General features: G+C 64.6%; 1 protein-coding gene across 1 annotated transcript; it reads right to left on the bottom strand.

The window, feature by feature from the left end:
* Nucleotides 1-1,135: 1,135 nt before the first annotated feature.
* LOC119089477 (disco-interacting protein 2-like) lies at nt 1,136-17,270 on the bottom strand (the record flags this gene model as incomplete). Its single annotated transcript, XM_037212190.1, is given in 21 exon segments — nt 1,136-2,100; nt 2,703-2,826; nt 3,377-3,551; nt 4,237-4,431; nt 5,094-5,317; nt 5,708-5,823; nt 6,268-6,432; nt 6,780-7,047; nt 7,614-7,737; nt 8,078-8,200; nt 8,631-8,746; nt 9,404-9,635; nt 10,091-10,303; nt 10,873-11,090; nt 11,956-12,330; nt 12,679-12,799; nt 13,192-13,332; nt 14,112-14,339; nt 15,372-15,404; nt 15,406-15,693; nt 17,088-17,270. Coding segments are annotated over 21 exon segments (3,915 nt in total), but the record flags the coding sequence as incomplete, so codon positions are not given.
* Nucleotides 17,271-17,728: the final 458 nt, after the last annotated feature.

Raw genomic sequence — 17,728 nt, forward strand, 5'->3', positions numbered from 1 at the left:
GAAGGTACTATGCTTACGTAAGAACTCAACCAGGGTTCGGTTACGCTAAAGCAGCTTATGAGCTGAGCAGGCATCATCCGGCTTAGCCCGCCGCGAGGTCGGAATCATCCGAAGACTTCACCTCCCTCATTCTAAGAGAGAATTCCATGGTTTACTGAGAATTTTCACGGCCGAATGTGCATTGAGCGTGAAGGGGACGAAGCACGATTGCGCACCGCTCGTGTGACGGGATCCTTGCACAGCACGGGACGCGACGCATCGCCTCAGGCGCTTGCAGGCGCAGGCGACCATCGACATCGGCGTCATTGCAGCCGCTTCTGTTGGGGTTTCGCTTCACAGGAACTTCACGGGCCAACCCAGCCCGCGGGTGCTTAGCCAGTCCCAGCTCACTAACAGCAACGTCAGCCCGACGGCGTCTTGGTCGCTCCTCGACCCCAGTAAAGCGGATCCACGCGCGGCGATCGGGACAAAAGCCACGGCGCCACAGCTGCACCGAGGGCGCGCCAGACGTCACTCCGGCTCATCTCGCCGAACATGGCCAGCATTTTGGTGCCACGCGGTTTTTAAACCCGCCTTTTGAAAAATAACAGGACGCCATGGATTTGTCTTGCTCATAAAGGTCAAACCGATCAAAAGGGTGTCACTCAGGCAACGCAGCCATGTCTCACTTCAGCTGGTGATTGTGTACAATGCATTCGAGGACATTAGTAATTGGTTAAAGGTGGTGATGCGTTTGCCTTTTGCTGCTGTAGAAGATCCAAATTTGTGTAGTGAGAATACTGCGCGATAATTTTTGGTATAGCTATGGGCTGTGCACATACCGGGTGGGCGAGCGCGGATTGGCGCCCCGTAGCAATCAGCTGACTCGCTGCTGCTCTCCGTGGCCGGTGCACTCATGCGATGCACGTCAACAATTCAAAATTTTTCCTAGAACATTGCGCCGCTTTCTAAAGGAAGCTTCGCTCTCAATCTTATCGACATGTGCTAGTGATGATGGAAATATTCATATGCATTCTCCCAGTCAGTATCCCAGTTTTTCAACAACGCTGGCCCCTGAACCTAGCACCCAGCTCATTTCTCGCCTCCAGGTTTCTTCGGCCTTGTGTACGTGAGCAGACCAGCGCCGCTGCTTTTGCTTTCTTTATTGTGATATCCATACCTTTATAAACAGTGGAGCGGCGCCGTGTGCTGGACGCCGCCGCGACCGGCCGGCCGGCCGGCGGGCGCGGGGCAGCGGCAGCAGCGGCGGCGGCGAGCATGCATACAGCGGCGGCGGCGACGGCGTCGGCGGCGGCGGCCGGGGCGGGTCGCCAGCCTCTACCGGGCTATCACGGCACAGACAAGGGCTCGCTACCAATAAAATAACCAGCGGAACGAGGGCGGGCGGCGGAGCGCCCGCCGGCTGCCAGATGTGCGCGCGCGGGATGGAGCGACGCGGGTGGCCGACGCGTGGGGCGCGCGCGCCGCGCCGCGCCCTGATTGACCGGGCGGCCACGCGCGTCCTCTGTACACATGAAAGACAAAACCAACGAAAAGCAAAACACCGGGGAAACGACTAGCAATCGTAAATAACGAAACCACCGAGCGCCGCGCCGACGGCAATGCCCAGTCCGCACGGGGGCCGCCGGCGCGGACCGAACTCTCGCTAGCCACCGTCATGTAATATCTCTACCAATCACTCTACCGCTAGCAACACGCGTCCGGTCGCTCGTCCGCGACGCGACACAACAACACGGGCCGGCCGGCGCGGCCACAGATAGAGAGAGGGAGAGAGCGGGCGGTGCACCGGGCCGCCGCCGGCGCGCATGGCAGTGTGTGGCGGCGCGCGCGCCCGCTTCGCCGCGCGTTCACATGTTGTAGGCCACGTAGATGGGGTCGAGCTGATCCTGCAGGAAGCCGTCGCGCAAGTGCATGCGCTGCTTCTCGCCGCGCGAGTTGATGGGCACGACGCCCGGGTCGACGACCACCACGACGCCGACGATCAGGTGGTGGTCCTCTAGCACGGTGTTGGTGATGAGCGGCACCAGGTCCAGAGCGTCGTCCTCGTTCCCCTCCAGCTCGGCCACCACCACCAGCAGGTTGGTCCACACGAACACGGCGCTGCCGGCGGACACGCCGTGTCAAGGTGCGGCCGTGCCATGGCGCCCTGAACGGCAACTGACAGCTCGTGCAAGATGATGTAATGCTCATGGAAGCAGTCCGCATCTCGCTCCGGCATCTCATCCGACATATGCCAATTTCGCAATCTTAACCAAATCTAGCGGAGAAACGGAAAACAACTTTACCCGTGCCAACCACATACGTAATCCGTATATCGCTGGATGTCGCAACATTAATTTGACTTCATGATGAACGATGACGAAAAGCCATCTTCGCATTTGTTGTGCAACAGATAAGCATGTGTGCCCGTTATTTGTACATAACAATCGAAGAAGCACAATTCATTTTTAGAACTGACTCCACCGAACCGAGACGGCATCGACTGCACACCATCAGTGACGCGTCGGCGCGGCCCCACAACACGCGCGACATATTACAGGGGACCGACCCAAGCGGCGACACGCATCACAACACAACCCAAAGAGCACACGGGCCGCGCGGCTCCCCAGCGAACCGCGCGGTCTCGACGGCGGACGGGCTGGCGCAGCCCAGCGCCGGGCGTCGGCGCCGACGGCGGCGGCCCGCGGGCCGACTCCACCCACCATTCGACCACCTTCTTGTGGCACTTGAGCACGGACGTCTCGATGTCGATCGGGTGGTAGCGCATGCCGCGCAGCATCACCGTCTCGTCCAGCGAGCCCACCACGAACACGGCGTCGTGCTTCTCTGTGGACGGGGCGGCGGCCGTCAGCACCGAGCGAGACACCGGGCCGCCGGCGGGACCGCCGCACACGGCAGAAGCATGTCGGCCCACTAGGAGATGGAATACAAACACCAGTAGGCAGCGAATGCTCGTCTGTGCCATGCGTCGTCGAGCAAAACAACGACCCAACAAAAAGGGCATTAATCCTTGCGTGATGCACGCGCCGAACTTGAGACATGATGTCAGAATCCTTGTGCAGCACAACTCCCCGCATACAGACCTTTGAAGACGAGCGCACGTCGGAGGGTGACAAGCGCAGCGTGACCTCACGTGACCAACGTTTCGTCCGCCGCTCACTCCCAACACCCACACCCACACACAGTGAAACAAATCTGTCCATCGGCATGCAGCCTTCCACCTCATCCGGACGGCGGCGACGGGAGCCGTCAGGGGGCGGAGGGGTGCCGAGCGAGGGCTAGGATAGGTGGCGGACGGACCTCCGTCGGCGGCCAAGGCAGCCGCCAGGGGGAGGAAGGGGTGCCGAGCAAGGGCCAGAGCAGGGGACGGACAAACCTCCGTCGGCGGCGACGCTGTCGGTGCGTCGCAGGAAGCCCAGGTAGCCGGTGCGGGCGTACACCTCGCCCGTCGAGCCCGTCACCAGCTGGGCGGTGAAGTGGTCCGAGGTGCCCGAGTCGTCGCCGTAGATGGTGAAGTAGCCCGTGGAGGTGTGCGGCGACTGCACCCAGATCTGCCGGCGGCGGCGGCGGCCGGTCGCGTCAGCAACGAACGCGGCGGGGTGGGTCGTGGCGGTCCAGCGGACGCACCAGCAGTGGGGACCAAGAACGACGGGAAGAAACAGATGGGCAGGCGGGAAGGCACTCACTGACACCGAAAGACGTATGCACACAGGGCAAATCCACAGACAGCCGAGTCGACGGACAGACCAATAGCTACGCCTCGGCAGATACACCAATACACCGAGACGGGCAGGCCCGCACACGGACGGACACTAGGAAGCCCGGTCTTTACGGCTGACAGCATTGTACTGCTGCTACACAGCGCGCTCTGCATGCCAGAGCTGGCGCCACTGACACCGGCACCTTCAACTCTTCACCAGTATATTGGCCAGCACGGTAGCCGACACTCCCCGTCTCTCGCCTACCGCACAGCCGGGGACATCCACCACCATTCCTCCTCTAGCTGCTACGAGCAGCCAACGACCCCTCCCTCCTATTGCTTCAGTCCGCCAGCTGCCCCTCCCCCGTCCTCCCTCGGCTGCCCCTCCTCCTCCCCCACCCTCCCTCGGCTGTTCCTCCCCACCCTCCCTCGGCTGTCCCTCCCCGGCCCTCCCTCGGCTGCTCCTCCCCCCCCCCCTCCCTCCCTCGGCTGCGCCTCTCCCGCCCTCGCCACACCACCGGCCGGTCGCCTCTCACCTCGCCCAGGTTGGAGTCGCCGCAGTGGCCCTTGGTCTCGGGGTTGGCTATGATGACCTTGACGCCGGGCAGCAGCTTGCCGGACTCCATCAGGCAGAGGCTGTGCGGCGCGCCCCGCTCCACCAGCGTCACCCGGTCGTTCCGCAGCGCGCGCAGGTCCACGAACACGGTGCTCGGGTCCGGTGACGAGGCGCCCTGGCGGGCAGACACGAGCCCCGTGTCAGCGTACGGCGGGGAGACGTGGCCCAGGCGGCGTGCGATAGAGGGCGGGTCAACAGAGAACGGCGGGGAGACGTGGCCCAGGCGGCGTGCGATAGAGGGCGGGTCAACAAAGTGCGGCGGGGAGACGTGGCCCAGGCGGCGTGCGATAGGGGGCGGGTCAACAGAGTACGGCGGGGAGACGTGGCCCAGGCGGCGTGCGGTAGAGGGCGGGTCAACACTATTTGACGGGATTCCTGCAGCATCTGAAGGATCCTAAAGGCCTGGAGAGCGAGACTTACGCATCAGATAACACTGCAGCGGTATAGGGAAGCGAGGAGCCGGCAGCGGGAGCAGTGTGCGGCGTCCAGTGATCAGTCCGGTGCAGGGAGAAACCGCAGCCAATATAGTTGACAGCCATTTCAGTCATAACGTTCCAACGTTAAACCGTACGCTAATGACCCCACAAGCACAAGTGACAGGAGAAAGTTTAAAGTTGATGAGATGTAAATGCTTTCATTTTTTGAAGTTCTAACTTGCGCGCAGCTGCTATCACAACGCGACCTTTCGCGCCAGGCTCCGCACAGATCCCAATAAAACTTCCCGCCCGTACGACATTCGCCCCCGGACTCTGCACCCGACCACTGAGCGCCACCTACCTGCAGGCAGATGGCCACGTTGACGCGGCAGCCGAAGCTGGTGCTGACGGCACGCGGACTGAGCGCCAGGCCCGAGAACAGCTTGCTGAACGAGGTGCAGAGCGCGATGCGCGGCCGCTCCTCGGCCACCACCACACACGTGCGCACGCACGACAGGTTGACGCCGCGCTGGCGCAGCAGCGGGATGGACGAGGCCAGCCCCTTGGTGCAGAGCTCCATCACGCCTGGCGGAGGGCGTAGCCATGTCAGCGGCAGGGCGGGCGGGGCGCGGCGGCGCCAGCTAGGCGTGGCGCCGCAGCCCAGTTGGGCGCGCGCCCGACACGTGGTGGGGGTGGAAAAAGACGACAGGGGACCGTTTATTACGCAAGAGGAAGCGAAGTTACAGCATGCTTGAATCATTTATCTGAGGTATCCCTACATCTCGCTACGTTTAGATGTTTCTAACACACCACACGTCCCAAATGCACTCACTTATCACTGCATTACACCGGAAGCGTTAACATGAATGTGATTTGTGGACCACATGGACGCTGGCGTCGCCCGTCACCGAGCCGGCGACCCCACCCGGCGCCGAGCGACGGCGCAGCGCGCCCCGTCGAGGCGGCGGCACTCACCGTAGGAGCAGAAGGTGTCGCGCACTTTGTGCTGGCTGACCACCGACAGCCACAGCGTGGGGTTGGCCTCCACTTCGGACGGCGGGATCAGGATCGACCGGTGACCCGAGTAGATGCTGGCGGGCACGGCAGGACGACGCGTCAGACACGGGCGCGCGCGTGCGCACAGAGCGGGTTCTCAGCCGTCAGACGCGGTCCCAGCCGCACGCCACCGGCCGCCTAGCGCCGGAACATCACGGTCAACATGCCGCACCACAGAAGGATGTCATTGGCAAGCGACATCGCAGCGGTAAACTTGACTTTGTTGACAGTAAACGGTGCTGGCACTGGCAGCATACCAGCGCATAAAATTAAGGGCGCCGGACAGCATCATCCGGATTATACGAGCGCATACTGACCAGTGCGGATGAACATGACTAGAAAACAAGACGGAGGGCCTTTTTATTGGCTCACTGACATCTGCCCCGACCACTCCATCCATCCATCCATCCTCCGTCCCCGGTCCGTCCGTTCATCCATCCGTACCCAAGCGGCAGCGCCGCGCCCTCCGCCGCACCCACCTGCTCAAGCACCAGAGCGCGAAACCGAGGCCGCAGTAGGGGTCCAGGCAGAGCGCCACGTGCCGGGACGGGTACAGCTCGCAGGCCAGCTTCATCGAGCGGCACAGCGACGTGGTGGCCGCGTGCGACATCTTGATGCCGGCCAGCATGCCTGTCGTTGACACGCTGCCGGCAGGAGCGCCCACGTCAGATTGGAAGAGGCGCCATCAACATTAGGACCGCCTATCGCCGCACGCCATTATCGTGAGTATTCGCATCGCAGCTTCCCACGTCGGCTGCCGCGATGTCCGCCAAAGACGCCGGACTTGAGCGCGGGTCAGGGGCGCTTAAGTCAGGCGTCTTTGGCACAAGTCATTGAGCGCGTCTGAGGCACAAGTCAGGCGCTACGTTCGTCAACAAATGCCCTACTAACGTGCGAACCACCGTCCTGTTTGGGGGCTCTTACCCGACGTTACCGCCCCAGCCCAAGCCCCCATCGAACCACACTAGCAGCCCGGCCCGACCCCGCCCACCTGAAGTCGAGGTAAGCCAGCATCTCGGCCGTCGGCGCGCGGTACACGGCCACCAGCTTGCGCTTGGGCATGTCGTCCGTGTCGAGCGTGGGCGGCCATGACTTGACGTCCACCACGTTGGAGGCCTCCTTGGAGCGGAGCAGCTTGATCACCGTCTGGTTGGAGAGGATGAGCACCGACTTGCTGACGTCGACCGTCATGCGGACGGTCGGCAGCGTCGTCTGCAGGTTCTGCGGGTGCGGTGGCCTGATGGTCACCGGCACAGCACCTGCGGCAGAGGAGGTCGGGTCAGCGGCCGCCCGGACACGGACACGGTCGGGCACGGACACGGCCGGGCTTGGACACGGTCACAGGACGACCACCGGGCCGGCGCGGTCGGCAGATCATTCATTTCCGGACGCGCCGACTGCGCAGGCCGTTTTGCGCACCACGGCCGAACGCGGTCAGAGGCGGGAACCGAAACGACGGCGTGCGAGACGGGCCGCAGCTGGCAGCGGCCACCACACGGCAGAGCCGGAATCCAGCGCACCAGTCGACGGATCGCTCCGGCAGCGAAACGAGGCGGCACCGCGCCGCAGCAGCGGTCCGGCCACCCACCCCCAGTCAGGCGACCGCCTGTGCCCCGGCGGTCCCAGACCGTCTGTGCCCCGGCGGACCCAGACCACCTGTGCCCAGGTGGACCCAGACCCTCCCGCCCGGCCGCGCGGTGTGGTTCGGTAAAGCGTCGAGCGCGCACGGCCGGCCGTGGCCCCTGAGCCAGATCCTCGCCGAGAGCCGCGACTCCGGCCACCCGCTGGCCGGCGTTCCCGGCCGCGGCCGTGCGACGGCGCTCACCGACGTAGAGGCAGCCGTAGAAGGCGGCGATCAGGTCGAGCCCCGGCGGGTACACGAGCGCCACGTGGTCGCCGGTGTTGACGCGGCCCTTCTCCAGCAGCAGACAGCCGACCCGCTCGGCCCTCTGGCGGACGGCGCCGTGGTTAAGGCGGCGGCAGCAGTGGCGTGCCACGGGGCAAGGGGCACGGGGCGGTGAGCGGGACAGGAGACCGGCAGTGGCGCTCAAGTGCCGAAATGCAGTGGTTCCGCATAGCCTTCTTCTGTGCAACGCGGACTGAGAGCAAACAGCTCGTCGTATTTCGGCAAACACCCAGAAGACTGACAACACGACGCACACTGTCGCTCCGGCTCTGCCAGGCGCACCGCGACGGGCCACAGAGCGCCGGCAATGCCCGCTCGATCGGACGTGGGGCCGCAGCACGCCGCCCGTCCGCCGCGACCACGCTGCCGGCGGGCCGGCCTACCTTGTGCAGCTGGGCGCAGGTGAGGGTGGAGCTCGGGCCGCCCTTGGCGCTCAGCAGCAGGAAGAGCGGGTGGTCGGAGGTCGTCTGAGCCCGCCAGCGCAGGATCTCAGAGATGAACTGGTGCTGCGAATGGCGGCAACCAACTGTTAGCCCATTCACTGAAGCATGTAATTACGTATAACTTGACGTAGTTGCCGCCAGAGTAGCACTCTCCGGGGCCGACAAAAGCTTCCTCCGGCGGGAATCGAACCTGAACACTGGCATGGTCGTCACACACCTGCGGATACCGCCTGCCTGTACGAACACTGGGGCGTGTGGCAAAAGGTGGCCCTTATCACGACACGTGCAGCCCAGCCCAGTTGTAGCGCTCCTGACGTGCGATCCGCGTGAGAGCAGCGGACAAGAGCAGCACCGCGTTCCGGTGATACCATCGCCGCCAGCCCCAGCAGAACCACACCGCATCAGCCGACGGCTGCCGGCGTCACCGTGCACCGAATACGCCGGCGTTGCCGACTGGCAGGCGAGCGGCCGGCGCCTCGCAGCCGCCACCCACCTTTTTCGTGGTGTCGTTCTCGTCGTCGGCGGTGCCCAGGTCGCGCCCCTGCGCCGTGGCCAGCCGGTTGCCCTGCACGATGTTGCCGAGCATGACACTGGCCGGGCCCACGTCGGCTGCGGGCGGGTGAGGCCATCAGGACACCGCATCCGAGACGTGTCGACAGCGGCCCAGAACCGGAGGCCGCCAGAGGCGGACCGACCGGTCAGCGCACCACGCCTGCGACGTGTCGACACCGGCGCGCGCGCCAAGAACCGGAGGCCCCAGAGGCGGGCCGACCGGTCCATGTCATCGGTAGAAAGTCCCACCCAGGCGGGGCGTCACAAGCCGTCGGCACGGCTCCACAACTGCTACTTTAAACACGTCATTGGTTGGCGTCCGACGTGACTTTAAGTGAAAGAAGTGCGACATCGGCTGGTACGTGGAACTGCGATCACTGCCACCACCCCGGTAGAAGTGTTGTCAGCGAGTTTCCGGTCGCCAGCGCCGCGCTCTTTCGATTTACGATCCGTCAGGTCTAGAATGCCTATGACAAGCAGCAACGAACAGCGCCGTCGGCGCCCGACAACCACCGTCGGCACGCCCAGCTTCTCAAGCCCCCGCCGCAGCACAGCCTCCGTCCGGAGGGACACTCGGCCCTCCCGCCGACGGCGGCGCCCGCTGTCGGCAGCAACGGACGCGATCGGCACCCCCGGCCGACAGCCGACCGACGTCCGGACCGGGCGGGCGACACGGCCTGTCGCCGGGAGCGCCAGGTCGCGGCGCCGCCTCACCTTTGTGCACCTCCCGCGGCTTGGGCAGGTTGGTGACGCAGGTGTGCGGGCACATGAGCACGTTGGCCGGGTGCAGGCAGCCGTCCAGGAAGCGCCGCTTGGTCTCCGACAGGTGGATGCCGCCCAGCGGCGTCTTGGGCAGGTAGTTGTGCGGCACCAGGCACAGGCAGTAGATGCCCACCTGGTGGATCGAGTCCACCGCCTGCAGCACTCGCGACATCCACTGGAAACTCTGTGGGGGGGACGGCGCTGTCAGCGGGGCGGAGGGGCAGGGGGAGGGGAAGGGGGTTGCGGCCTGGAGGCCGAACCGGGCCGAGGAGGAAGCTCTGCCCGCAAGGCGGGCAACGAGACAGGGGAAGCGGCGCGCAGCCGGGAGACCGAGCCAAGCAGAGGAGGAAACTCCACCTAGGCTGGGCGGACAGCGCCACCTGGCCTCGAGGTCCGCAACACGGACCCGGGGCATCGTTCAGCGTATCGAAACACAGCATAGCACACACGCACACCTGCGGTGTTCAGACCTCCGTACACATTCGGCCCAGAGACCCAGCCTTTACACTCCCAGAAACTCAGCCTGTTTACACACAGAATCTCGGACGGGCCTGCTCAACACACTCAGGAGCCCTGCTCCTCGGTGCACTGTGACCGCCGACCGACCTGCTCCGTGGCGCACTGTGACCGCCAACTGACCTGCTCCTCGGTGCACTCGGGCCGCTGCTCGGCCACCACGCAGATGCGCTCGTCCCGCAGCACGCGTATGCTGAAGACGCCGATGCGGCCGCGGTAGATGAACTTCATGGGCTCGACGGCCAGGATGGTGGCGATGATGTCGTCGGTGTTGTGTTTGCGGCCGGACACGGTCATCAGGCCGTGCCGAGAGCCGCAGACGAACACCAGGCCGCCCTGTCGGCCGGCGGCGGCGTCACGCGCCGCCTCACACAGCTCCCGTCACAGCGCTCGTCAGGCATGCAACGGCTCGAGGTATTTACGTAACTAAGCCTGCTGTCAACCACAGTCGCCATCCGGACATACGCGGTTGGTCGTTCAGTTCAGACAGCGTGTTATATTGCGCTGCAGGCGACGAGCTGAGAAGAAAAACAGGACCCTGCCCCGTAATCTCCTCGCTGGGCTCTCCCAGTCTCTGCTAGCTGAACTCCTAATCCCACCCTTCATCCACTCGCTCCATTCCCTTTCCTTGCCTGGTTCGGTTTTCCACCCCATCCCCCTCAACCATGCCGTCACATTCTCTCTCCTCGCTTCCCGCCGGCCCTCCCTCTCTCGCTACACCGTTCCACCTTTCCCTTCGCTCGGTGTGTTTACTTCCCGCCCTCCCTCTCTCGCTGCATCCTTCCACATTTCCCTCCGCCAGCGGGCCTCCCTTTCTCGCTGCAACCCCTCTTCCCTTCCCTCCCCTCCGCCAGCGGGCCTCCCTCTCTCGCTGCGCCCCTCCGCCGCCGCGCCGACCCGCTCACCGGCCCGAGGAAGCCGAGCAGGCCGCTGCGCACGTAGTCCTGCTCGCCGAGCGTGGTGCCGTCGGCGCGCAGCGGGCGCACGCGGAACGTGTGGTTGGTGAGCCCCTGCAGGCCCCAGTAGCTGGTGCCGGCGGCGGCCGAGCTGACGCAGATCTCGCCCACCTCGTCGGTGCTGCAGAGGCGCGGCTCGCCCTCGCTGCGCACCACCACCGTCGTGGCTGCCGGCGCGCGCGCGGCCGTCAGGACACAGATCAACGCCGTGGGGCGGCCGGTACGGGGCTGTCAGGGCACGGACGGTGCAGGGAACATCACAGTCAACGTGCCGCATCACAGAAGAATGTCCGTGGGAAGCGACATCGCGGCGGTAAACTTGACTTTGTTGACAGTAAACGATGCTGACACTTGCAGCATACCAGCGCATAAAATTAAGGGCGCCGGACAGCATTGTCCAGATTCTACGAGCGCGTCATGGCTAGTGTGGATGAACACGACTAGAAAACAGACGACAAACGCACGCCCCGTGATGGATGTGCGGTGCAGAGGGGCCTGGGCACGCGCTGTCTCGAACGCCACGCATGAGACACGTTATGGCCGCGGGGTACAAGGCGGTCACGTCCCGCATCCATCCATATGCCAACTGTGATGACAGAGGTCATGTCACAACTCAAACTCTCACTGTCATCTCCACGTCGTCACTTTCTGTCACGGTCGTCAGCAGTCATCGCATCTCACGAGGCTCACTGCAGACGCCGCAAGGAATCGTCTTCATCAACAACCGACGCCAACAGGCGTCAGTGCGGACCGCGAGCACTGATGCCGTCCCCCTTCCCCTCCAGCAGCTGAGCACGAGCACGGCGCCCCCCCGGCGGTCGGCGAGCCATCGGCGAGCCACGCCCATCCGTGACCCTCCCCCCCCCCCAGAGCCTCCAACCGCGGCCGCCGGCCAGCGAGGGCAGCGAGCCGAGTCATGGACGGCTCAGCGCAGTCACCGGCCAACCGCCCTGGGACGATCAGCCGCTCACAAACCCGGAGGGGTGGACCGCCGGCAGCTCCCACCCCTCGGCAGCACGGCAGGCGGCTCACCTCCGGGCAGCACCTGCCCGCAGTCCTGCAGCGTCAGCGAGGTCAGGCTGTTCTCCTGGTCGACGCGCACCACGCCGTGGCTCAGGCCGGCCATGCTGAGCACGCCCCGGCCCGTGGCGTTGGTGCCGCCCTGGCCCGGCCGGCGCACCGCCACCGTCATCGTCTCCGAGCTGCTGGCGCACGGGCAGATGGCGTCCGGCCGCAGCCCCTTCGACTGGAACACGCTGAGGAACTGGTCGCACGAGCTGAGCGACCACGGGTTGGCGCCGTCGGCCACCAGCAGCAGCCGCAGCGACGACAGGTTGATGTCCTTGTGGTCCTTGGTGGCCAGCAGGCCCCAGTGCAGGTCGCGCGACTTGACGATGGCGATGCTCGCTGCCGGAGGCGGGGGCGCCGGTCACACGGTGGGCACGGGTGCCGGGGGAAGCGAACGTCACGGCGGTGCTGGCGGCGGCCGGGCGTACAGACAGCACAGGCTGAGACCGGCCATGCTGAGGACGCCCCGGCAGACGTACAACCGGACGCACAACCAGCCGGACAAACGAGAAGAGACAGGGCTGCGCGCGTCAGTGCTCTAGGTGCTCTACCATCCTACCCGCCAGCTCGGGGAAAGGGACACACACCCAAGAGCGGATTCCTAAGGGGGGGGGGAGGGATCACTGTTGTGCACAGGAGCCTGGACACACCGCACAAAAAGGCACCGCCGTCCGACCCGGCACCAACCTTTGAACTTGGTGATCATCTGCATCCAGCTGGCCGGGTTGACCTTCATCAGCGAGTAGGGGATGAAGATGACGTGCATGCCGTTGAACACAGAGCAGAGCGTGGCGTGCCACAGGCCCACCTGTCGGCGCGACAGCGGACCGCTCACACACCGACCGCGCACCGCCGGCGGCGCGCCACGGCCAACATACAGAAGAACGGACGCTTCAGACACACGCGCGCTACTCATGTTTGCACGGTCGCTCCCTGGTAACACGGCCTGGGTCAGTGAGCGGAGCCAGCAGTGTATGCCAGCAGTAGTAAGTAACGGACGGTGAGGGGCTAGTGGCGGCCATCGCGTGCTGGTTCTTACACGCAAGCAAGCACGCACACACGCACACTCGCACGCACAGAGACATACCCAGCCCAGCGCGCCGTGCAGCACTAGAGGCCGGCGCCTGCATCGCTTCTCCCACGTCGCGCCCCGCGCTTGCGCCGCCGCCACGGCAGTCGACCGGGGCGGTCCCCACTCACCTCCCGCTTGAAGTCGACCACGCAGACGCAGATCTCGCCCTCGGTGTAGCCGCAGGCGGAGGTGAGCGTGCGACACTGGGCCAGCATGGCGGCCCGCGTCACCGTCACGCCCATCACCGAGCCGTCGCCGTCGGACGTGTACTGCGCGAGCACGACAGGCGGACGCCGGTGAGGACAAGGCGCGCGACCGCCAGCATCCAGAGGGGGACGGCGGCGGAGGACGGCACCGGGGCTCGGGGAGACACTGAGTCGAGGTTGCGGGGACGCGCTGGGGCTGGGGCGCGACGCGGGGGCCTGAGTTAAAAGTCCGGGCCTGTGACGCGGGGGCCCGAGTTAAAAGTCCGGGCCTGTGACGCGGGAGCCTGAGTTAAGTCCGGGCCTGTGACGCGGGGGCCTGAGTTAAGTCCGGGCCTGTGACGCGGGAGCCTGAGTCAAGTCCGGGCCTGTGACGAAGGGGCCTGACTTAAGTCCGGGTCTGTGACGCGGGGGCCTGAGTTAAAAGTCCGGGCCTGTGACGCGGGACCTGAGTTAAAAGTCCGGGTCTATGACGCGGGGATTGAGCTAAGCCAGGTTCGGACGACCAGTGTTATCATGGTGAACGGATGTCGGAGGCTACCAGGCCGCTCGCCAGGAATACCCCCAGGGTTGAAGAAACAGCACAACCGCATCCGCTGGGTTCAGCACTGGGACAGTTCTAAAGCTCACGGAAAAGAGGTTTGCTCCAAAGAGTTCACTATCACCGGTTACATCAGCTCTAATTCTATCACGAATGCCTTATTTCCGACGCCTCCGTCGGCGGGGGCGTCTCTCGCACACCGCGCCGGAGCAGCCCAGCGCGGGCGTTCGCCCCGTACCTCAGTGTAGGCGGGCGCCTCTCGCACACCGCGCGGAGCAGCCCAGCGCGGGCGCGCGCCCCGTACCTCAGTGTAGGCGGGCGTGTCGTCGTTGAGTCGCGGCGGCGGCTGCCACTCCTTGGGCGGGCGCGCCAGGTGCTCGGTGATGAACCAGTGGAGGCGCGGCCAGCCCTTGAAGGCGGCCACCTCGCCGCTGGCCGTCTTGGGCAGGCCCTTGTGGCACGGCTCGGTGGTGAGGGCCACCTGCACGCCGCAGCTACCCAGGAGGAAGCCGATCTGGAGCGAGCCGGCGTCCTGCCGCGCGCCACCAAGCGTCACACCACGCGCCGACACACGCGCGTCGGTGAGCGGGGACACACAAAACAGGGCCAGACCGCTGGTGTTCTGTTCTACGGCTTCGCACTCGTCAAGTATCAGTATGCATGGATGCACCTCCAAGGAGCCAAGAACAGGCAATTCATTGACTTAAGATGTCACATTTGATCTTAAACTTGGTGTCATTAGGGGAAACTCACCACACACTCACTTTTTGTCAGCTTGTGTGGAAACGTGCCAACTAGGAACACACCAGCAAAACCGGCCAAACCGCAAGAGTTTGAAAGTACCCCCCCCCCCCCCCCCAAACTAACGCATCAAAGAATCTGCTCACAATGCGTGAGACCCGAGTCACAACCTGCACTCAGCGAAGAAACCCGGCCAAACAAACAGGGCAGGCTGGCAGCCAGCTGACGCCCAGCAGCTGTGGCACCTCAGAAGGCCGGCGCGTCACGGCGTCCGACACGGTGCAGAGGGCCGTCAAGCGCCGGCGGCGGCCGCCGCGCCAGACAGCCGCTGATTGCCGCCGAGCGGGGCCGACCGCTTGTGCAACGCGCGGCATCCGCCGGTACGGGACCCAGGGGCAGCGGCCGGGGGGGGGGGGGGGGGTGAGCAGGGGAGGAGTCGGGAGAGAGCAGAGAGAAAGAGGGGTCAGAGGTGAGTAAGCAAGAGGGAGAGGAGAGATGGACCAAGGAGCAGGCGGGTGAGCGGTGATGGGCTGAAACAGAGTATGACGGGGAGGAGACGTCACGTTGCAATGGACGAGTGGGCGGTGGAAGTGCGGGAGTGAGCACAGCGACAGAAACGAGGACGGGACGGCAAGAGTAAGGGAAGTGAATGAGTGAGGCGTCGGGATAGAGGCCAAACGAAAGGCGAACGACGCGTGACAGTCAGGGAGCTGACCGACGTGCAGCGATCGCAGAGGGCGGGGAGGGGGGGGGGGGGGGGGCGAAGACGCGCCAGGCCGGCGGTGACGAGCACCGCACTACTACGAGCCTCGCTCCCACTCACCCGGCGCGTGATGGGCACCTCATGGGGCACGGGCAACCATGCCGGCGTACAGGCAGCCGTAGAAGGCGCACATGAAGCTGATGGGGTCGCTGTTGGGGTACACCAGCGCCACCCGATCGCCCGGCTTGAGGTTCGTCTCGCCGCGCGCCTTGTTGAGCAGCGCGAAGGCGATCTTGTGCGCGCGGCTCAGCAGCTTGCCGTAGGTCAGCGGCACCGAGGCCCGGTTCGTGGCGTCCAGCACCGACGCGCACGACGCCTTGAACGTGGCCGAGCCGTACCGCTGCACGGCCGCCTCCAGGTTGCGCGGCAGGCCGGCCGGGATCTGGTGGCGAGGCGGAGTGTCAAGCGGAGTGCCGCGTACAGCGCGGCATCAGACGGCGGGTCGGGCTGGGAGCGGCCCGCGCCGGGTGGGGGGACGGCTCGGGGACGGTAGAGCCGCTGCTGCCTTTGAGGCGTGCGCGGCCCGTGGAGCGCCGCATACAGCGTGGCGTCAGACGGCGGGCCGGCCTGGGAGCGGCCCGCGCCAGGGTGAGGGGACGGCTCGAGGACCCAAGATGCTGCCTTTGAGGCGTGCGCGGGCCGGCTGGTTCGTTTTAACGGCCGCACCCAAGCTGGTTAACTGTCGTCTTGTCTGGCTTCGCTGATCGTGAGTGAGTGGCGCGTGTGCGTGCGTGCGTACGTGCAGATGCATGTGTGAATCACACTCCAAAACACTTGCTCATTCAATTCCGCCCATACATCTGAGAGGGCGTATGAGCCATCGGCCGAGTATTGCGCAGTACGCCGAAACAGTCCGCGCCGTCAGTGCGAGTCGCCCGCGTCTGGCCGTCGCAAACAGGCCCGACTTGCTCCGACGGAAGCCAACTGGACGCTTCCGGGATGTCGCAGGGACCAGTGACGCACTGGTGAGTAGGTCGCGTTTGCAGAAGACTTTGTGAGCAGCGGCGGGCGCTGTGTGACCGTGCCAGCGCACCGCCCCAAGTTGCATGACATCAGTCATTCAATCAACGGGCGGGTGAATCGGTTAGCCCGAGGGTGCGCGTGCTGTCTGTCTGTCTGTCTGTCTGTCTGTCTGTCTGTGTCTGTCTGTGTCTGTCTGTGTCTGTCTGTCTGTCTGTCTGTCTGTCTGTCTGTCTGTGTCTGTCTGTCTGTCTGTCTGTCTGTGGGTGTGCTGTGACTGTCTGTCACTGCAACCGACGGTGATATCGAGGGACGGGGAGGGGTCACGGACCTGGTGTCTTGGGTGAGCGATGCAGCCGGAACGATCGCCGGTGGAAACATGGAAATGGGCACTTTGTGGATGCAGGTGAACACTTCGCACATTCATACCGCGAAATCAAGACATTGAACCGTTCTTAAAACTATTCAGCCTCATTTAGACCTTTTTACACATCATTCAATGAGTATAACACTTAACCACTTACCTTTTTAATATGTGCACTTACACCTTTGCACATGCCATCTAACTGCAATGTGTATAATATTACACCACATAGCTTTTTGAGATATGATGATATTAACATACCAAAGCCCAACGTGGGCATCTGCATATTCGATATTTATGACTGCTGCCATGCGAATACAGAATCGGTGCAGACGGCCGCAGGCATACAGTACATCGCGCGTTATTTCCCACTCGATTTCACAAACCGCCTGTTGTAACCTTGCCTGCCCTCCCGGTACGTGCCCGCAGCGACCGCGCCCCGGCTGGCCTACCTCCAGGTGCTCGCCGACGGCCGGGGTCATGGGGCCGCCCTCAGGCTTGGGCGCCGCCGGGTCGCGCACGCGCGCCGCCATCTCCAGCTCCTCCTCGTCGTCCATGTAGAACTCGGGCAGCGGGCGTCGCTTGGGCCGCTTCAGGGTGTTGAGCAGCTGCTGGATCTTGGTGGACACCTTCCACGGGCGGTGGCTGTGGACGCGGCTGGCGTTAGCACGACCTTCCACTAGCTCACAGCGCGAGCGACTGGTCGTCGGCGTGACGACCGCCCACATCGGCCGCAGCCGGGAAGAAAGCACGGCAGGCGGCGAGCTTCGAACCCGCGGCCGTTCGGTCGGTGAGCGGCGTCGCTACGCCGTCGACAGGCCGCCTCGGTCCGCGCCGCCGGCGGAGACAGTGATCCGCCGCGCTCAGGGAGGGCCACCGGCGCCGGCGCGACTGATGGTCGCCTGGACCAGGCCAGCTCGGTGGCCGCCGCCGTCGTCCAGCGCGCAGCAGGCTCGGCGGGCGCCGACAGCCACACCGGCCCACCAGCCGATCTCTCACATAACGGACGGACCGGAACTTACCGCAGCGACGCAGCCAAACCCAGCCCAAATCCCTACAGCGACCGCTCGCGAGGCCACGGTCCGGCGGTTAC

Source organism: Pollicipes pollicipes, unplaced genomic scaffold (assembly GCF_011947565.3).
Source record: "Pollicipes pollicipes isolate AB1234 unplaced genomic scaffold, Ppol_2.1 Scaffold_3087;HRSCAF=3621_pilon_pilon_pilon, whole genome shotgun sequence".
Lineage (NCBI taxonomy): Eukaryota > Metazoa > Arthropoda > Thecostraca > Pollicipedomorpha > Pollicipedidae > Pollicipes > Pollicipes pollicipes.